Here is a 20,658-nt window from a genome sequence, read left to right as displayed (position 1 = left end):
CAGCAGAGATTGATTCAGGAGTCCAGTGGTGAGTAGTGGTCTCAGTGTTAGCATGCACACCAGTGGGTCCAGTATACCAGTAAAAGAGGAAGGAGCAGTAGGAGTGAAACCCAATGACCGGGAACAATAAATTCCAGGGCAATGTGCTCTTTATAGGTAGCTTTAAATTTGTAGTTTGGACTAAAATGCATCCACTAATAGGGGCAGGGGATCTTAAGCAGTGGAGGAGAGGAGATTGAAGTGAAAGTGGCAAAATATGGCAATGGATGGCCACAGATAGGGTTACAAGGAAGAATGGCTCATTAAGATACTGCCAGCCTAGGAACCATGCTGACACTTTGATATAAACTACGATGTTCAAATAACAATAAGAAATACTTACTACAAAGCACAATGTGTTCATCAGATCCATCTGCACAATCCTGATAACCATTACACAAGAAGTTGGAGCTGGTGCAGTTGCCATCAACGCACTGAAACTGTCCAATTCTACAGTAGCGGGTTGGGCAGGTGGTAGGTTCATCTGATCCATCCCTGCAATCTCTCTGTCCATCACATTTCCACCAAATCGGAATACACCTACGGCAAACAAACCAACAAAATTATAGCCTTTTTTTGTGCACAATACGTTCAACACAAGTAATGTGATGAAAAATAGTATAAATTAACTTGATATTTGCCATATAACTTCACAGAATAAGAATGTTGGAAGAATAACAATAACATTTGAGGGTAGATCTTGTGAATTTTTGCCTCTGGTCCAGAGCCTTGTGCTGGTATGCATAAAATAAAACTAATAGAAAAAAAATCCTGCCGAGCTTGCTGCCCTCCATATTTGAATTCCAGGTATCCACTCTTGGCATAGAAAGCTTCTACAGTACACATCTGTTCTGATGGAGATACAAGCTTAGTTACGATATGTAAACTCATTGAAAACAGATAAGCTGTTAACGTTCATCTCTTTCTCACAAAATATATTAGAAGGGATTGCTGAAAAAGTATTCACATACTGCAGGAGTGTTGTAGTATTTTGCTGAATAAAATAACATACATAATGATGTGTTATCCTCAAAAGAGTTGTCTGCAGTCAACAGGTGATCTTCCTACACTTCTGGGATGAGAATCGCATCAAATTAATGCACATGAATAGCTTCATTGTCTTAAATTATATATCATTAGTACCAAAAACAAATGGAAGCCAAGTATGACCTTATTGTCATTCACTCTCAAAAAGTCAATACAGTAGTTACCCTTATATTAAAGTAATAGAATCATAATTAAATAAAAAGCAAAAAAAACGACAAAAGCTGGAAATCTGAAACACAAACAGAAAATGCTAGAAAGAGAATCATATTTAAATGTGAACTTATGATGATGCAAAAATCATTAAAAATGCAGCATTAGTTATTGTACCTTTCATTGTCTAGACATCTGTACTGTGTACTTGTGCACATGGGAAGACAGTGAGTGATGCTGCCAATCTGTCTCAGGAAGTTATCCGGACATTCACATGTATAACCTTGGCCACCTGCTGCTATCAGACACAGATGGGAGCAGCCTCCATTATTGGTATCACAGGGATTGTTTGCTGAAAAGAGGGGTATAAAAGCAACTGTTAGTACAGGGATATATTTCAATGCACTTATAAGGAAGAAGCATTGTACACAAAATAAACAATGGCTGGAACTGTGGTGCAAGGCTACAAAACAAACAAAAGCAAACGTGAAGAGCTTCCACAACTCAAAGCCTTGAGCACATTCCCAAAGTAGCTCTTTTTAAAAAAAAATCAGTTTTTCTTTTGAAGTTTTATTGTTGTGATTCATTTGTCCCTTTGTTTGCTGTGGACTGTCCTTTTGCTTGAATGTGCTACAGGAAGAAGGGAATGGGCTTAACAACATATGATTCTAGACAAAGGATATAATAGGGGCAGCTGTTAGGAAGAGAGGGTTTTACTGAGAAATAATGCAGTTTTACAGAGGAACACTTCCCTTTGTATCTATAATAATCATCCGATGTATAATTGTATTGAAATTGACATCTGTATAAATTAATCAGTCAACAGCATCTGCAGTGTCTGCCAGTGTGGGTCACTAACAGCAATGCAAGAATCATCCAAGTTATTTCATTCACTTTGGAGGAAAAACTGAGTCCCTTGTCAAGTATTTCTTTTCACTACCATTTACCATTTTATTGTGAGCTATATAAATTCAGTCCAGGATATTATCCTACTTCATATATACAGCCGCAGCATGTATGGGCAAAATAGAAAATATTGCGAAAAGTATCAGATGGAACAATGCAGATCTTACCAATATAACAAGCATCTTAAGTATCTCAATGTTCTAGAAGATAAAGTAAAGTCTAATGGATATTAAGAAATTAATGTTCAACATATAAATCACTCCAAAATTTGAGAGGCAGTACAACACAGATAACATATGAGATAAGAAATGCTGCATTTTATGTCAGTTTCTCAGATTATACACTTACCTATTGGTTGTCTGTATGGATGGTATACATGGATGTCATAGGGCCTGTGGGTGGTATTCACCAACAACATCCTCCCTTCCCCAGTGTATTTGTTTGCTTTCTCCACTGATTTTGTATTCCAATCAGTCCAATATATTGTATCCTCAAACAGGCTAATGGCAAATGGGTGGCCTAGGGTTCCATCAAACACTGAGTGCCGATGGGTTCCATCCAGGTTGGAAAATCTACAAAAGACAAAAGTCATTTATGCTTCCGTAGCGAGATCACAATAACAATATAAACTAGTATCTGAGCACTGGACTTCCAGAGCTCAAGTTCAAATCTGGTCTTGATTATCATTCAAACTCAATTCCTCTCAATGGAGGGTTTTGAAGATTTTTATCTACATTAGTAGACAGAATTGGTTTATACAGATGTCAATTAGTAGCAAATGTGGAGAAGCATATAGCTCAGACTAGCCTACTCTTTCAGGACAAAATGGCAGCTGTGGGGCTCTACTGGAGGGAAATTAAATATAACTAGGAATATATTTTCATTGCAATGTCTTTTTTTACATGATCAATGTTTCAAAGTAGGCCCAGGTTTTCCTGGGGACTTGCACCGTTGTTTTTTCAGCTCAAACATCCAATTAAACACAGGACTTCACTGAAGTTAACTAGATGAAAGGTGAGTTTGTGGGTAAAAAGCTGTTGGTACTGTAGAGCTGGAAGAGTTCAGCAGCTTTTGACAGCCTAGTGACCTATCAACAAAGTGAAAGCTTCTACCTAAAATTATATAAGACCAACTGCTTGATCTTAGGAGCTGTATTATATAGGCAGAATATGCTAGAGCATTTTAAAACCAGCTTGATAAACAAATTGCCTTAGTTTATGTACTTCAGTCTCATTTTATATCGTGTTTTGGAAAAAAGTAAATTTTTTGTAGCATTGCTGTTGAGTTCAAAGATAAATCACAGCATTAGCGGCAGGATCAGTAGATTGTCCATTGGCTTTGCCACTTCAGATTCGCTGCTATGTTCGCTGTGGTGCATTCTAATTAGAAAGGCAGGAAAATATGGAGAAAGTTATCCATTGAAAGATAGGTGTGCTAGGTGGCAAAATTTACATTACCCATCTTGGTATTGCAGGAAACTCCGGGCCATTGTATTTGATTATAAAATGTGTTCTATTGTACCCATAGTAACTAAAACTTTGTGCAATAAAACTGAAATTAGACATAACGGTTTGCATTTCATTATTCAAAAAAGTTACCACTTTCAACTTCAGGAGTGCTTACTCAATATAGTTCAGGTGAGCATCAGTCCAATAGAGTTTATCGTTTGTGTAGTCAATGGTCAATCCATTGGGCCATTCCAATTTTGTGGTAATAATGGCTGATTTGTTTTTACCATCCATGCCCATGCGACCAATGTATGCTTGAAAACCCCAGTCAGTCCAGAAAATATATCTGCAAAGAGTTTTAAAAACTGAAATATATAAATGATACTAAAGTCTCTAGCAAGTCAAAATCTATCTTGTCAAATTGCTGTGTGCGGCGTGACAGGAATCGTATTTTTCAATCAGCTCAATAACATTGTTACATAAGAACATTTTTTGATTCATATAAAGGCCCTTGCTCATCACGTTGGAATCTGATCAGGGAGATTTTGTCTTGTAACAGATTAAGGCTTCATTCTCAATTTGTGCAGGCCATTTCAATGCATGGTTCATAAATTCACAGCAGAAAGAGGGGCAAGGTATATCTCAGATCATTTCGATTGATCACGTTCAACACTAACACCTATATCAACGATGCAGTATTTACTCAATTTACAGTGAGTGCTGATCTTATATTTGTTAACTAAAGATAATTGTGATTAAAATGGCAGCAATGAAGCCTGTCTGGCATGTTTTCATAATATTAGGTGCACTATCAAAAGAGAAAAGTTTTCTTGATGTTGGCAATTAATTTTTTTTTAAATAAACTTAATTTTTTTGTTGTTAAAATTCTTACTTAGCTTCATACTGCAATATTTAAACACTTAAAAGGTTCATCTACCACACATCATGTAACTTCATATACAGCATGGTCACAGAATGAACTGATTTCTATTTCTGCTAGAAAGTCTGTCAAACAAGCTCTGGTCAATTGTGAAATGAAAGCAATGTAGCAGAAAGAAATAAAAATTCTGTTCTTCAACATAAAGATCTGTTTTTCACAACAGTGAGCCTTACGTAAAGACTTATGTTTACCCACACTGGATACCGTAATGCTAACTCAAATTACTCCACTGAACCACGATGCCAAGCAATCGATCAGGTCTGAAGCTTTGTTGAAGTATTGCATTCTAAATATACTTCAAAAGCTATTGGGAGAAGTAGGTCTTTATGTAGAATAGGTAAAATACACAAAATGTATCTGATGTTCACTTAGAAAGTCATTGACCTCTTCATTAACAATAGTCTATTGTTTCTTGGATTTATAATAGGGCACTGTCCAATGCAGAATGTGTGCAAGGATTATAATCTCAATTGAAGAATAAACCCATTGGGAGGAAAAATGACATGAAATTACGTCTACAAATGCCTTAACTTTGGTCTAGCAGATGACTGCTACATTAATGATTAATTTTGCTGTAACACACAGAATTAGGAACATTATCAAATGATAGCTGCCATGTTCAAGGAAATATTTACTTCTGGATACAATAAGGCTACAGTGAATGATCTAGTAGGTTTTATGCTAAACCAGTGAGCTAACTGACGATACAATGTGGGACCTAGTGTCTTCATTATATGAAACCTACTGGATCATTTACTAGAGTCTAACATATGGTTCAGGGATTATGTTTACATGTTGTCTTGTTTTGTTCTTATATAGAAATTTCTCATAGTAGTAACATAAAGCAGGAAAAACAAAGAGTAGAATTTATTTTTCAATTCAAACATTTTTGCCATGAATTAATAACCACTAATCAGCCAATATGAATCTTACATTTTATTCTTCCATGTATTTGTAAATGTCATTGTGGGTTTTATGCTAGAACAGCAGGCATGGGAACAGCGTACAAAACGGGTGATATTTGCATAATTTCTACGGAGTGTTGATTGGCTTCAGGTTTGGCAACAATTGGGATGTTCATTGAGTCGCTTATATAAACTGGGAGATAGATCATCTGTCTGACCAAGACAGATTCATTACTCTGAGACAGCAGCTGCAACTAACCAAAATAAAGCACAGACTTCAATATTTTATGCTCAGATCCCTTTCAGGTGTTCTAGCCCATAAAATATAGTTTTCAAAAGCAGTTAAGTAGATATTCCTTTCACTTTCCTCCTCAAACCGTTATTCAGCACTGAATACCAGTGAGGGTGACGATACCATGAGGGAGTGCAGTCCTGAGCATGGCACCATGGGGCAAAGGACTGCACAGGGGGGTACAGTGAAGTGTAGAAATCCAGTAGTCAATGGGGATTCGATAGTCAGCGGGACTGACAGGCGTTTCTGTGACCGTTGATGTGAGTTCTGCATGGTATGTTGCCTCGTTGGTGCCAGGGTAAAGGACATCACGGAGAGGATGCAGAACATTCTGCGGGGGGTGGGGGGTGGGGGGAAGGGGAACAGCCAGAAGTCATGGTCCATGTGGGTACCAACGACATAGGAAAGAAAGGGGATGAGATCCTGTGACTAGAGTTTCAGGAGCTAGGGAAGAAGTTAAAAAGCAGGAACTCAAAGGTAGTAATCTCTGGATTACTCCCAGTGCCACGCACTAGTGAGTACAGGAATAGGAAGATAAGGCAGTTTAATGCATGGCTAGAGACTTGGTCTAGGAGGGAGGGCTTCAGATTCTTGGGGCATTGGGCAGTTCTGGGGCAGGGGGGACCTGTTCAAGATGGACGGGTTGCACCTCAACAAAGCTGGGACTAATGTCCTCGCGGGGAGGTTCACTAGTGCTGTGGGGGAGGGTTTAAACTAATTTGGCAGGGGGATGGGCATGAGGATGTAGCATTAAAAAGGAGAAACAAGGTGCATAAAGGATTGTGAGGGACAGATGGCACTAAGAGTAACAAATAGTACAGTATGAGATGGGATCAGACTAAAAGAGAATACAAGGTCTAAGATAGGTTTACAGCACATGTGTGTAAACACACAAAGCATGGTAATTAAGGTTGGTGAGCTGCAGGTGCAAATAGCCACATGGGAATATGATGTGCTGGCGTTAACGGAGACCTGGCTCAAAAAAGGGCAGGATTGGGTACTAAATATTCCTGGATACAAGGTGTTCAAGAAGGATAGGGAAGGAAAAAAGGAGGTGGGTGGCAGTATTGATTAAAGAGAATATTGCAGTGCTGGAGAGAGAGGATGTCCTTGAGGGGTCAAGGACAGAATATATTTGGTTAGAGTTAAGAAACAATAGAGGTGCCATTACACCATTGGGTGTATTCCAGAGGCCACCAATTAATGGGAAGGATATAGAGGAGCAAATTTGCAGGGAAATTACACAGAGGTGCAAGAACTATAGAGTAGTGATAATGGGGGACTTCAACTATCCTAATTTAGCCTGCGATAGTAATAGTGTAAAGAGCAAAGAGGGGAGGAATTTCTGAAGTGTGTTCAGGAGAATTTCTTGATCAGTTTGTTTCCGGCCCAATGAGGAAGGAGGCATTGCTGGATCTGGTTCTGGGGAATGAGGAAGGTCAAGTGGAGCAAGAGTCAGTGGGGGAACATTTGGGGAACAGTGATCAGAGTATCATAGGGTTTAGATTAGTTATGGAAAAGGACTAGGAGCAATCTAGAGTAAAAATACTTCATTGGAGGAGGGCCAATTTCAATGGGTTGAGAACGGATCTGGCCCGGGTAAATTAGAATCAAAAATTGGTAGACACAACCGTAATCGAACATGAGCGGCCTTTAAAGAGGAGATGGTTTGGGTACAGTCTGAGTACATTCCCACGAGGGGGAAAGGTAGGGCAACTAAAATCAGAGTTCCCTGGATGATGAGATAGAGAGTAAGATGAAGCAGAAAAATGACAGATGTCAGGTTGATAATACAAGTGAGATCCAGGTTGAATATAGAAAGTGCAAAGGAGAAGTGAAAAAGAAAATAAGAGGGGCAAAGAGAGAATACGAGAATAGACTGGCAGCTAACATAAAAGGGAATCCAACAGTCTTCTATAGGCATATAAATAGTAAACGGGCAATAAGAGAAGGGGTGGGGCCGATTAGGGACCAAAAAGGAGATCTATACATGAAGGCAGAAGGCATGGCTGAGGCACTAAATGAGTACTTTGCATCTGTCTTTACCAAGGAAGAAAATACTGCCAAATTCGCAGTAAAAGAGGAGGTAGTTGAGATACTGGATGGGCTTAAAAATTGATAGAGGAGGTACTAGAAAGGCTGGCTGTACTTAAATTAGATAAGTCACCCGGTCCAGTTGGGATGCATCCTAGGTTGCTGAGGGGAGTAAGGGTGGAAATTGCAGAGGTGCTGGCCATAATCTTCCAATCCTCCTTAGATACGGGGCTGGTGCCAGAGGACTGGAGAATTGCAAATGTTACATCCTTGTTCAAAAAAAGGGTGTAAGGATAAACCCGGCAACTACAGGCCAATCAGTTTAACCTCGGTGGTGGGGAAGCTTTTAGAAACGATAATCCAGGAGAAAATTAATAGTCATTTGGACAAGTGTGGATTAATAAAGGAAAGCCAGCACAGATTTGTTAAAGGCAAATCGTGTTTAACTAACTTGATTGAGTTTTTTGATAAGGTAACAGAAAGGGTTGATGAGGGCAATACGGTTGAAGTTATGTATATGGACTTTCAAAAGGCATTTGATAAAGTGCCACACAATAGCTTTGTCAGCAAAGTTGAAGCCCATGGAATAAAAGGGCCAATGGCAGCATGGATATGAAATTGGCTAAATGACAGGAAACAGAGAGTAGTGGTGAGCAGTTGTTTTTTGGACTGGAGGAAGGTGTTCCCCAGGGGTCGGTACTAGGACCACTGCTTTTTTTTTATATATATTAATGACTTGGACTTGGGTATAGAGGGCACAATTTCAAAATTTGCAGATGACACAAAACTTGGAAGTGTAGTAAACAGTAAGGAGGATAATAGTAGGCTTCAAGAGGACATAGACAGGCTGGTGGAATGAGCGGACCCAAGGCAGATGAAATTTAATACAGAGAAATGCGAAGTGATACATTTTGGCAGGGAGAACGCAGAGAGGCATTATAAACTAAATTATACAGTTCTAAAAGGGGTGCAGGAACAGGGAGATCTGGGGATAAATCTACACAAATTTTTGATGGTGGCAGGGCAGGTTGAGAAAGCAGTTAAAAAAGTATATGGGATCCTGGGCTTTATAGAGGCATAGAGTAGCAAGGAAGTTATGTTGAACCTTTATAAAACACTGGTTCAGCCACAACTGGAGTATTGTGTCCAATTATGGGCACTGCACTTTAGGAAGGATATGAAGGCCTTAGAGAGGATGCAGAAAATATTTCCTAGAATGATTCCAGGGATGAGGGACTTCAGTTACATGTATAGACTGGAGAAGCTGGGGTTCTTCTCCTTAGAGCAGAGAAGGTTGAGAGGAGATTTGATAGAAGTGTTCAAAATCATGAAGGGTTTAAATAAAGTAAATAAAGAGAAACTATTCCCATTGGCAGAAGGGTTGAGAACCAGAGGACACAGATTTAAGGTGATTGGCAAAAGAACCAAAGGTGACATAAGGAAAATATTTTTAAGCAGCGAGTAGTTATGATCTGGAATGCGCTGCCTGAAAGGGCAGTGGAAGCAGATTCAATCGTGGCTTTCAAAAAGGAATTGGATAAATACTTGAAGGGAAATAAATTGCAGGGCCAAGGGTAAAGAGCAGGGGAATGGGAAACTGGATTGCTCTTACAAAGAGCTGGCATGGGCTCAATGGGCCGAATGACCTCCTTCTATGCCGTAACCATTCTATGATTCTATATAGTAGGTGCTTTTTTTCAAAAAAAAAACTAAACTAAGGTAAATAATTTAGGGTCCTTTTACCCATATTTAGGATAAACAGCAATAGCTCGTGGGTTCTCAAAGCAGTAGATATTGCCTATATCCACACAGTGGTCAGCCAGCTTTTTACGGAATCTTCCATCAAGTTCAGCAACATTAAGGCAATTTTTGAAATTATCAAGCCAGTACAGTTTCCTAAGAAATAAAAAAGACTCAGTTAATTCACACAAAAAACATTATTCAGTGTTTTCCAATAGTAATGAATTAGAGTGTAATGTTGGGAAGAGACTGACCGTTCACAACTGCAGATAATTATCTAGATTATACAAGAAACATCTTTTTAAGAATTAAATAGGTTTTTACAGGGAACATAGGAACAGGAGTAGGCCATTCAGCCCCTCGTGCCTGCTCCGCCATTTGATAAGATCATGGCTGATCTGTGATCGAACTCCATATACCTGCCTTTGGCCCGTATCCCTTAATACCTTTGGTTGCCAAAAAGCTATCTATCTCAGATTTAAATTTAGCAATTGAGCTAGTATCAATTGCCGTTTGCGGAAGAGAGTTCCAAACTTCTACCACCCTTTGTGTGTAGAAATGTTTTCTAATCTCGCTCCTGAAAGGTCTGGCTCTAATTTTTAGACCGTGCCCCCTACTCCTAGAATCCCCAACCAGCGGAAATAGTTTCTCTCTATCCACCCTATCTGTTCCCCTTAATATCTTATAAACTTCAATCAGATCACCCCTTAACCTTCGAAACTCGAGAGAATACAACCCCAATTTGTGTAATCTCTCCTCGTAACTTAATCCTTGAAGTCCGGGTATTATTCTCGTAAACCTACGCTGCACTCCCTCCAAGGCCAATATGTCCTTCCGAAGGTGCGGTGCCCAGAACTGCTCACAGTACTCCAGGTGCGGTCTAACCAGGATTTTGTAAAGCTGCAGCATAACTTCTGCCCCCTTGTACTCTAGATATAAAGGCCAGCATTCCATTTGCCTTCTTGATTATTTTCTGCACCTGTTCATGACACTTCAATGATCTATGTACCTGAGCCCCTAAGTCCCTTTGGACATCCACTGTTTTTAACTTTTTACCATTTAGAAAGTACCCTGTTCTAGCCTTTTTTGATCCAAAGTGGATGACCTCACATTTGTCTACATTGAATTCCATTTGCCACAGTTTTGCCCATTCACCTAATCTATCAATATCCCTTTGTACTTTTATGTTTTCATCTACACTGCTTACAATGCCACCAATCTTTGTGTCATCGGCAAACTTAGATATGAGACTTTCTATGCCTTCATCCAAGTCGTTAATAAATATTGTGAATAATTGAGGCCCCAAGACAGATCCCTGTGGGACTCCACTAGTTACATCCTGCCAATGTGAGTACCTACCCATTATCCCTACTCTCTGTTGTAAGAGAGTTGGCATGTTTCAACTCAATCTGCTTTTGGCTGATTCCATTTACAATAAACTTGACTAATCCTGCTACCACCCCCCCATCCCCAACCCCCCGCCAATAGAACAATACCACTGCTATCAATATTTCAACTCCCTCCAAGGCAAGGACGAGTCGTCCTTTGAACAAAAGTAGGAAAATAAATATCCAGCTCAGTTACAAAATACGGGAGAAGAAAGGATCAAATCAAATCTCCACTGGTTCACTCATTCCACTTCTTGGATATACCCATTGATACCTACAAGCAGGTAATGCTTTCAGTAACATTTCAATTAATTAAGAGTTCATATTATTGGTGGAAACACTGCAACAGTGTTACTTAGTGATAATGATTCTAATACAATTGTGCCTGCATGCTCTTGTGTAATCACAGCTGCTTCCAGGTCAGGTTTGGAATTTTAGGGTAAATTCAGCGATCCCATGTTCCAAGTGGAGAGCACTCAAAAGGAGCTGAGACAAGAAAACAGACATGACGGTAGCCCTAGCTCCAATTTGTGCTCTCTACAACCATGATTCCCTCATGGGAGTGCAGAATCAGTCAGATTTACCTTTTTATTTTTAGCTGTGGATCTTCACCAAGATCAGGAGGAGTTTCATGTGAGCCAGCAATGTACAAACCACATTGGTGGCTTCAATCCACTCTTGGTCAGAACAAAATGGGAGCCCACAGCCTCCTGAGGACTCACTACTAATGGTAAGTACTACCTCTACATCACCTTCAAATAATTAGATTTTGTTTGATGTGCTATTTATTTTGGGTTGAATTCCATTGAAACTTTCTCCTTTAAAGGATTTAAGCACTTCCCCCAAGAGCATCTAAAAATTTCATAACACAAATCTGTTCCTTTTGATGCACCTACTCAGTAACCTATCTCAGGTAAAGCTGAAGCAATGTCTAGTAACAATAAAACAATTTCACAACCAAACAGTGGCTTTAGTCACCTTGGAATCTAAAAATAATGTATCATTTTAATCAGATTTTGTTCTGATGAAGTAATCTTAAACTGAATAGCACCTGCTATATTCATTTGAGATAGAGACACAACAAAATGTCATACCTAATCTTGGACAAATGGCAATTACTTCAATCCGTAAAAGGCTGGGTTAAATTAAAATCAATTATTAGTAGATCTGATTTATTGTACATTAGTTTAAAAATAGTAAAAAGCATAGATCTCCAAGTAGTGTTAGATGAAAGGTCATCTTACCTCCCAACCCAGTCAACAGCAAGGCCCTCTGCAGCTTGTAGATCGTGGTTAATGACAGTCTCCTTTTTGGTCCCATTCAGGAACATTCGCTCAATAACTCTTCGGCCCATGTCAATCCAGTACAACCTTTGCTCGACTCTGTCAAAGTCCAATGCCACCACGTTGATGAACCCTTGTTGAACAAGAGTGTAAAATGCCCCATCAACAGAGAGATTACGTATGTAGTAGCGATTACTGAAGAGGAGATAAGGGGTAATATTGCTGTTTTGGCGACAACTTTTTCCATCAGGTTCCCGAAGATGTCCTGGGGCACATTTGCAGATATAGGAACCTTCTGTGTTTTCACAGATCTGGCTGCAAACACTTGGTGTTGCACTGCATTCATCAAGGTCTTCACAAGTCTGTCCATCATCCATGAGATGGTAGCCAGGGTGACAAGAGCAGAAGAAACTGGTCATTGTGTTGGTGCAGCTGTGTGTACAGTGATTCAGTGCAGGATCACTACATTCATCAACACCTGTAGCAACATAATAAGAAAAGGCAAAATTAAGGATGCCAGGAGTCACAGGCCAAATGGCTTCCTATAAATTGGTTTATTGCATTTATCTACTGTTCTTATGAAACAGAGGAGCAAAGAAATTCAAAGGCAAATGTTATTTTACATTTATAAAATTGCCAGGATACTTGGGATAAAGGTACAGTACTATAATTTACTCCAAAATTAAAATCACTTCTATGGGGAGCCTGCGATTCTATGACAAATCTAATAATCAAAAAGTGCATAAAATTCTTACGTGGTATTAAATTAAATTTTCACCTAAAAATGAAATAGGTTACACAAAAGCCCCTATTTTAACTCGGGAAGGGAACTGGCGGATGGTGGGCGGGGCGAGCAGCAAACCTCCATGATGTCGCCATGGTGAAGTCCAGGTGATGTTAACCCCAAGGCCCCATTTTAATATTATTGAAGGGCTGTCCATCTGATCACTTCCGGAAACAAACAGCCCGCCCATTTTCATGGCGCAATTTTCAGTGGGCCACCTGAGGCCTATTTAATGTGAGAATGCACCTCTTAAAAGAAGGCTGCATTCCCTGATACCAAATTTCGCTGTTATACCGTTGGAAGAAGGGTCATTAGGAGGCTGAGTCACAGGCCTGCCTCAGTGTTTTGTTGCCTCCCTGGAGGTCGTTGTGGAGGAGGTCAAGGAAAGGATGGAGGTATTGTTACCCAGCACTCACAGGAGCATCCCTAGGATATTGGGAAGACCAAAGCCATTGTCTTTGGCCCCTGCCACAAACTCCGATCCCTAGCCACCATCTCCATCCCTCTCCCTGGGCACTGTCTGACGCTGAACCAGACCGTTCGCAACCTGGTGTCATATTTAACCCTGAGATGAGCTTCTGACCACATATCCCTCCATCACCAAGATCGCCTACTTCCACCTCTGTAACATCGCCCTTCTCTGCCCCTGCCTCAGCTTATCTGCTGCTGAAACCCTCATCCATGCCTTTGCTACCTCTAGACTTGACTATTCCAATGCTTTCCTGGCTGGCCTCCCATCTTCCGGCCTCCATAAATTGAGCTGATCCAAAACTCTGCTGCCTGTATCCTAACTCTCACCAAGTCCCGTTCACCCATCACCCCTGTGCTCGCTGACCTACATTGGCTCCCGGTCCAGCAACGCCTCGATATTAAAATTCTCATCCTCGTTTTCAAATCCCTCTGTGGCCGCTTCCCCTATCTCTGTAACCTCCTCCAGCCCTGAAACCCTCCGAGATCTCTGCTCTTCCAATTCTTGCTTCTTGTGTATCCCCTATTGCTCTACCATTGGCGGCCGTGCCTTCAGTTGCCTAGGCCCTGAGCTCTGGAATTCCCCCCACTAAACCTCTTCACCTTTCTCTCTTCCTTTAAGAACCTCCTTAAAACCTACCTCTGTGATCAACCCAATATGTCCTAATGTGGCTTGGTGTCAAATTGTGTTTGATAATGCTCTTGTGAAGCACCTTGGGACGTTTTACTACTTTAAAGACTCTATATAAATGCAAGTTGTTGTTGTTGTGGGGTGTTCTAATTGGCGAAATTGTCCTGGGGTAGGGAGAGAAAAATCAGCAAAGCTTTCCGTTTCTGATCAGTATCTAGCAGCCTTCTGCTGGAAATGTGTACATTGGGCGAGGATAGGATTAAGCTTGGTTGTGATGTAAGCCAAGGTAGGATAACCCACACACACTTCACACATAAAGAGTGACTAGCACCTTTGGCATCATACCCTAGCGAGGAGAGGAGGGGAGAGAAGTGGAGAAAATTGCCAAGAAGAAAAAAATTAAATGAGGCAGTTTCAACAAACAATTATAGTGCAGTGTGCCATCTGAGAGTGAAACATTCCCAAATTTTGGGGTTTCACTCCATCAGCTCTAGTCCAATCTGCTCCAAGATGACTGGCCTCAGTCGCTGTTTACATGTCAACTTCAGCATTGCAATGCAATGGAAACCACTTTGCTATGACACTAAACCTGGTATGTAAATCCACCCTAAAAGATCAACAGTACTTTCAATTGACTGATTTTTATTATTATAGTTGTGACAATATATGAAAGCTGTTCGTATTTTGTATATGCTACTAAAATTCCAAAAAAATGCATTAGGTGATACAGTTAGTTACCCTACAGCCCTTTCACCACTTGGACAATTCCAGATTCATCCTTCATGTTGATGAGCAGCAGGTTCACAAATCAAAAGAAGTTCCTTAAAACTGAATACATACCGCATGTCTTCTCATCGCTATTATCAGAACAATCATCCACTTGGTTGCACACCTTGCCACTTTCAATACAACCTCCATTGTCACATTTGAAATTATGTGGAGGGCATGTTGGCTCAGAGGTGAGACACCGGTGTTCCATCTCATCAGATCTATCTCCACAATCGTTATCACCATCACAGACCCATAACTGTGAAATGCAGCGGCCATTCTGACATGTAAACTGGTGCTGGGCACAAGGCTGGTACGTACATCTTCGCTCATCACTACCATCGCCACAGTCATTACGTCGGTCACATCTGTGGTCAAAGGTGGACATTGAATATTGAAAATATCATGCACACCCCTCAGTAACTGTAATGATGCTGCTGAATTATTTTTGGTCAGAGCCAGCAAATTCGTCATTAAATGTGTGCATTCATACTCCTCCCTCCTCCGAATCTCAGCTATAACACTCAACTTTGCTGCAGCACAACAGACATATAAGGCATTGCATTTCATTAGCAAAAGGATAGTCAAGTCAAGTGAGGTTACATTGTTCTTATACAAGGCATTGATCAGATCTCACCTGGAATGCTTTGTTCAGTTCTGGTCACCTGATCATCTGAAGGATATTATTACCTTTAAAAGGGTAAAGAGCTGAGCAGGTCAGATTTTTTCAGTCATCAGGAATTGAAGTTATAAGGAAAGGTTAAGCGAGCTGGGCTTTTTCTTTGGGGAAGAAGATGTGTTATAATTGAATTTTTTATGATTATTTAAAAGGACTGGCAAAATTGATGCAGGCAAATTGTTTGGTGCGGTGAGAGGTCCAAATACCAGGGGACATGTTAAAAATGAAGAAGAAGGGAAGTCAGAAAGAGTATTTTTAATAAAGCAAAAGAATAATTAACTATCAAGGAAAGCCATTGAAATGGACAGCATTTACAGGTTCAAATAGCAGTAAGATCTGAAGATAGAAAGGATTGAGGTATGCTATGAGAAGATGAACGAGAGAGCTATCAGAAAGGAACAGGTTTGTTTGGACTAATGACTATTTCTTGTTTCTAAAATTTCTTATGCTCTTAAATGATATAACACTGCTGTGCTCCCAGTTTGGTTACATTTTTCTAAGTTATTGGACACTCACTAAGGTACATACTCAAGATTAGTGTTCAGATTCAAATCATCCAAAGCAGAAAGTGTTGATCCAAAAGTATGAATAAATAAGACTAATGCTTAAGCAAAGTGGGTTTCCATTAGATCATCAGGGAATTGAAAATGTACCATAGCTAAACCATTGAGGAATGCATAGATGTATAGTTATCAAAATAAAAATAGAAAATGAGGACTTAGCAAAAAACCTCCAAAAAATTGGCACAAACCACTAGACTTTCTTGAGAAAATGATATATCAATAATTCCACTGCAAACAGGCACTATGAACAAATCATCTTAAAAGATTTTCCCCTCCTAACTGCAAATAATTGTGCAAACTCAAACTACAAAGTTGCATTGGGAATGCATCTATTGCATAGTTCCGTTGTTTACGTGAGTACTATTTTAAAGAGAAATAACAATCTGAAAAGTCTGAATTGGGTCAAAATTCAGAATGATTTGTTTAGCATGTACCTGTTACACAAAATATTAGTGCCCACAGACCATGCTGTGAGGGTGGAGTGTGCTTCAACCACTCACTCTCAAAATTGCTTAATTTCCACATTATCCTCAATCTTTTCAAAAACTGGACAGTTGCTTTCATCTTATTAGACTTTTTCACTAATATAATGAGAGCATGATGGCTGCATTCAATAATTGCATGCCACCATTTCATGGCTAAATAAGAAGCTTCTCAAGAAGCTGGTAAATGGAAAGGATGACAACACTGCAACACTTTCATTTAGCCATGAAATATGAGTATCTGGCATGTATACATGCTTTTGCAATCTGGCTCAGATTTGGAAAAACGTATCTAGGGCAGTCAAAACTAGAATCCAAAGTGCCATTCTTTTGAGTTAGCGGTTCAATACTCTGCCAGTGCAGCTGCTGGGGCAGCAACTTGTTACTTGCTTTCTGGAAAGGGTGAATAATTTGCATCCACACTATTTCTGAGAGACGGAAATGGCACAATGAAACTGTGGAACAATTACAAAAGGCCTGAAGAAGGGAGGGAAAACAGGGCTTAATCTTATCCTCCTAATCCTGGCACTAATCCCCTTTTCTGGCACACAAGGTTTCTATAACCATATAAACATTTAGAGGAAGTAGAATTAGGAAATTCGTATTAATTCAATGCCATAAAACATCAGAATCTATAAAACTTTTATTATGGCAGGCCTCACCTTTGGTCTACCAATGGGTAAATAAAACAATCTGATAAAGAAATGACAAGTAAAATGAAAATAAAAGCCAGTGGGCTAAATGGTCCTGAATAATCTTTGTGTGACAATTCATCAACTTTGTAAACAAAAATTAAAAATATCGATTGGAGGGATCTTCATGTCATTGGCAATCATTTCTTCTTTCCATTACATTTTAAATATTTTGGTTCCCAAAACCATCTGAGAAGTTACACAGCATTAAAGAAAAAAAAGACAAGTTCTTTGACAGCAACAAACCTGTATGAAGTCCTAACACATAGGCCATTGTCACATGTGAATTCTGTCATAGTGCAGGATCTCCTAGTGCAATTCTGATGTTCATCTAAAGCATCAGAACAGTCAGAATCTCCATCACAGACCCATGTCCAAGGGATGCACCTTCTCTGTGGAGGATGACTGTTCACACATGTAAATTCTGTAGCAGTGCAGCTACGGTTTGCTGAAACAAAACAGGTTGAGATTAAAGAGATGTTCTCAGAAACTTTATTCAATCAGCAAACTTAACATGGTACTGCCAGAGTTTCACATATCCAACATTGAAACATATGGGCCTAGAAATTGGACTGCGTTCAAATTGGGATGTGATCCCGGTTCAGGTGCACCTAATGAGGCCAGTGGTAGGACCATGCCAAATTGGTCTGCCGGCCTCATTTGCTTATGAGCTGCGGGCACTCTTGCTTCTCCCAGCTCCACAATAAAGTAAGTAAAAAAAGTTGAAACTGAACTTTCTGGTGGTAGCCTTCAGCATTCCCTTAAAAGACTGCTAGTTTGGCTACTAAGTGCCTGAAGAAACTAACTGCAGCATGCATGGTGCATACTGCGGTCAGTCGCAATTGGATTTTGCAGAAGGGTCCTGAAACAGATGTTAAGCCCTATTTGCATATGCAAAGGGCCTAATGCCCGTTTCAGGCACCCGCCTCTGGATGCCTACAGAGGGGCCCTAAAACGTAGGGCGCACTTCCAGTGTGCAATGATGGTGCGCACACCGCCTGCCATATTGGACTCTTAGGCGCCTGTAAAATGGGCGCAACATGATCCAATTTCTAAGCCATGATTCTTTAAACGTAACTAAACTGGAAACTTTGTGTAATATGATAAATTGTTTTACATTGTTGTTCTACCACCAGTTGATGACAGGTGGCCCTGTGCAGCAAGTAGCAACTAAAACATTTTTTTTTTATTCGTTCATGGGATGTGGGCGTCGCTGGCGAGGCCAGCATTTATTGCCCATCCCTAATTGCCCTCGAGAAGGTGGTGGTGAGCCGCCTTCTTGAACTGCTGCAGTCCGTGTGGTGAAGGTTCTCCCACAGTGCTGTTAGGAAGGGAGTTCCAGGATTTTGACCCAGCGACAATGAAGGAACGCCGATACATTTCCAAGTCAGGATGGTGGGTGACTTGGAGGGGAACGTGCAGGTGGTGTTGTTACCATGTGCCTGCTGCCCTTGTCCTTGTCCTTCTAGGTGGTAGAGGTCGCGGGTTTGGGAGGTGCTGTCGGAGAAGGCTTGGCGAGTTGCTGTAGTGCATCCTGTGGATGGTACACACTGCAGCCACGGTGCGCCGGTGGTGAAGGGAGTGAATGTTTTTTAGTTTGATCGATGGGGTGCCAATCAAGTGGGCTGCTTTGTCCTGGATGGTGTCAAGCTTCTTGAGTGTTGTTGGAGCTGCACTCATCCAGGCAAATGGAGAGTATTCCATCACACTCCTGACTTGTGCCTTGTAGGTGGTGGAAAGGCTTTGGGGAGTCAGGAGATGAGTCACTTGCTGCAGAATACCCAGCCTCTGACCTGCTCTTGTAGCCACAGTATTTACGTGGCTGGTCCAGTTAAGTTTCTGGTCAATGGTGACCCCCAGGATGTTCATGGTGGGGGATTCGGCGATGGTAATGCCATTGAATGTCAAGGGGAGGTGGTTAGACTCTCTTTTGTTGGAGATGGTCATTGCCTGTCACTTGTCTGGCGCAAATGTTACTTGCCACTTATGAGCCCAAGCCTGGATGTTGTCCAGGTCTTGCTGCATGCGGGCACAGACTGCCTCATTATCTGAGGGATTGCAAATGGAACTGAACACTGCAATCATCAGCGAACATCTCCATTTCTGACCTTATGATGGAGGTAAGGTCATTGATGAAGCAGCTGAAGATGGTTGGCCTAGGACACTGCCCTGAGGAACTCCTGCAGCAATGTCCTGGGGCTGAGATGACTGGCCTTCAACAACCACTACCATGACTCCAGCCACTGAAGAGTTTTCCCCCCCCGATTCCCAATTTTACTTGGGCTCCTTGATGCCACACTCGGTCAAATGCTGCCTTGATGTCAAGGGCAGTCACTCTCAACTCACCTCTGGAATTCAGCTCTTTTGTCCATGTTTGGACCAAGGCTGTAATGAGGTCTGGAGCTGAGTGGTCCTGGTGGAACCCAAACTGAGCATCGATGAGCAGGTTATTCGTGAGTAAATGCTGCTTGATAGCGCTGTCGACGACACTTTCCAGCACTTTGCTGATGATTTAGAGCAGACTGATGGGGCGGTAATTGGCCGGATTGGATTTATCCTGCTTTTTGTGGACAGGACATACCTGGGCAATTTTCCACATTGTCGGGTAGATACCAGTGTTGTAGCTGCACTGGAACAGTTTGGCTAGAGGCGCAGCTAGTTCTGAAGCACAAGTCTTCAGCATTACAGCCGGGATGTTTTCGGGGCCCATAGCCTTTGCTGTATCCAGTGCACTCAGCCGTTTCTTAATATCACGTGGAGTGAATCAAATTGGCTGAAGACTGGCTTCTGTGATGGTGGGGATATCGGAAGGAGGCCGAGATGCATCATCCACTTGGCACTTCTGGCTGAAGATGGTTGCAAACGCTTCAGTCTTGTCTTTTGCACTCACGTGCTGGACTCCGCCATCATTGAGGATGGGGATGTTTACAGAACCTCCTCCTCCCGTTAGCTGTTTAATTGTCCACCACCATTCACGACTGGATGTGGCAGGACTACAGAGCTTTGATCTGATCCGTTGGTTGTGGAATCACTTAGCTCTGCCTATAGCATGTTGCTTCTGCTGTTTAGTATGCATGTAGTCCTGTGCTGTAGCTTCACCAGGTTGGCACCTCATTTTTAAGGTATGCCTGGTGCTGCTCCTGGCATGCTCTTCTACACTCCTCGTTGAACCAGGGTTGATCCCCTGGTTTGTTGGTAATGGTAGAGTGAGGAATATGCCGGGCCATGAGGTTACAGATTGTGCTGGAATACAATTCTGCTGCTGCTGATGGCCCACAGTGCCTCATGGATGTCCAGTTTTGAGCTGCTAGATCTGTTCTGAATCTATCCCCATTTAACACGGTGATAGTACCACACAACATGTTGGATGGTGTTCTCAGTGCGAAGGCGGGACTTCTTCTCCACAAGTACTGTGCGGG

The 20,658-nt window shown here is 41.2% G+C and overlaps 1 protein-coding gene across 2 annotated transcripts in view; it reads right to left on the bottom strand.

Moving 5' to 3' along the window:
• lrp2a (low density lipoprotein receptor-related protein 2a) overlaps positions 1-20,658 on the bottom strand; it is a 268,484-nt gene that overhangs the window by 66,913 nt on the left and 180,913 nt on the right. For both annotated transcript variants that reach the window (XM_067987326.1, XM_067987327.1), the window contains exons 48-55: positions 17,486-17,687; positions 14,896-15,191; positions 12,134-12,650; positions 9,505-9,657; positions 3,766-3,936; positions 2,491-2,714; positions 1,414-1,588; positions 383-579 (exon numbers count right to left, since the gene is read on the bottom strand). In XM_067987326.1, the coding sequence (XP_067843427.1) occupies positions 383-579; positions 1,414-1,588; positions 2,491-2,714; positions 3,766-3,936; positions 9,505-9,657; positions 12,134-12,650; positions 14,896-15,191; positions 17,486-17,687 (1,935 nt within the window). The remainder of the gene's footprint in view (positions 1-382; positions 580-1,413; positions 1,589-2,490; positions 2,715-3,765; positions 3,937-9,504; positions 9,658-12,133; positions 12,651-14,895; positions 15,192-17,485; positions 17,688-20,658) is intronic.

Source organism: Heptranchias perlo, chromosome 7 (assembly GCF_035084215.1).
Source record: "Heptranchias perlo isolate sHepPer1 chromosome 7, sHepPer1.hap1, whole genome shotgun sequence".
In the NCBI taxonomy this organism is placed as follows: Eukaryota; Metazoa; Chordata; class Chondrichthyes; order Hexanchiformes; family Hexanchidae; genus Heptranchias; species Heptranchias perlo.
Note: the sequence above shows the minus strand (reverse complement) of the source record. Positions and strands in the feature narration are given on the sequence as shown.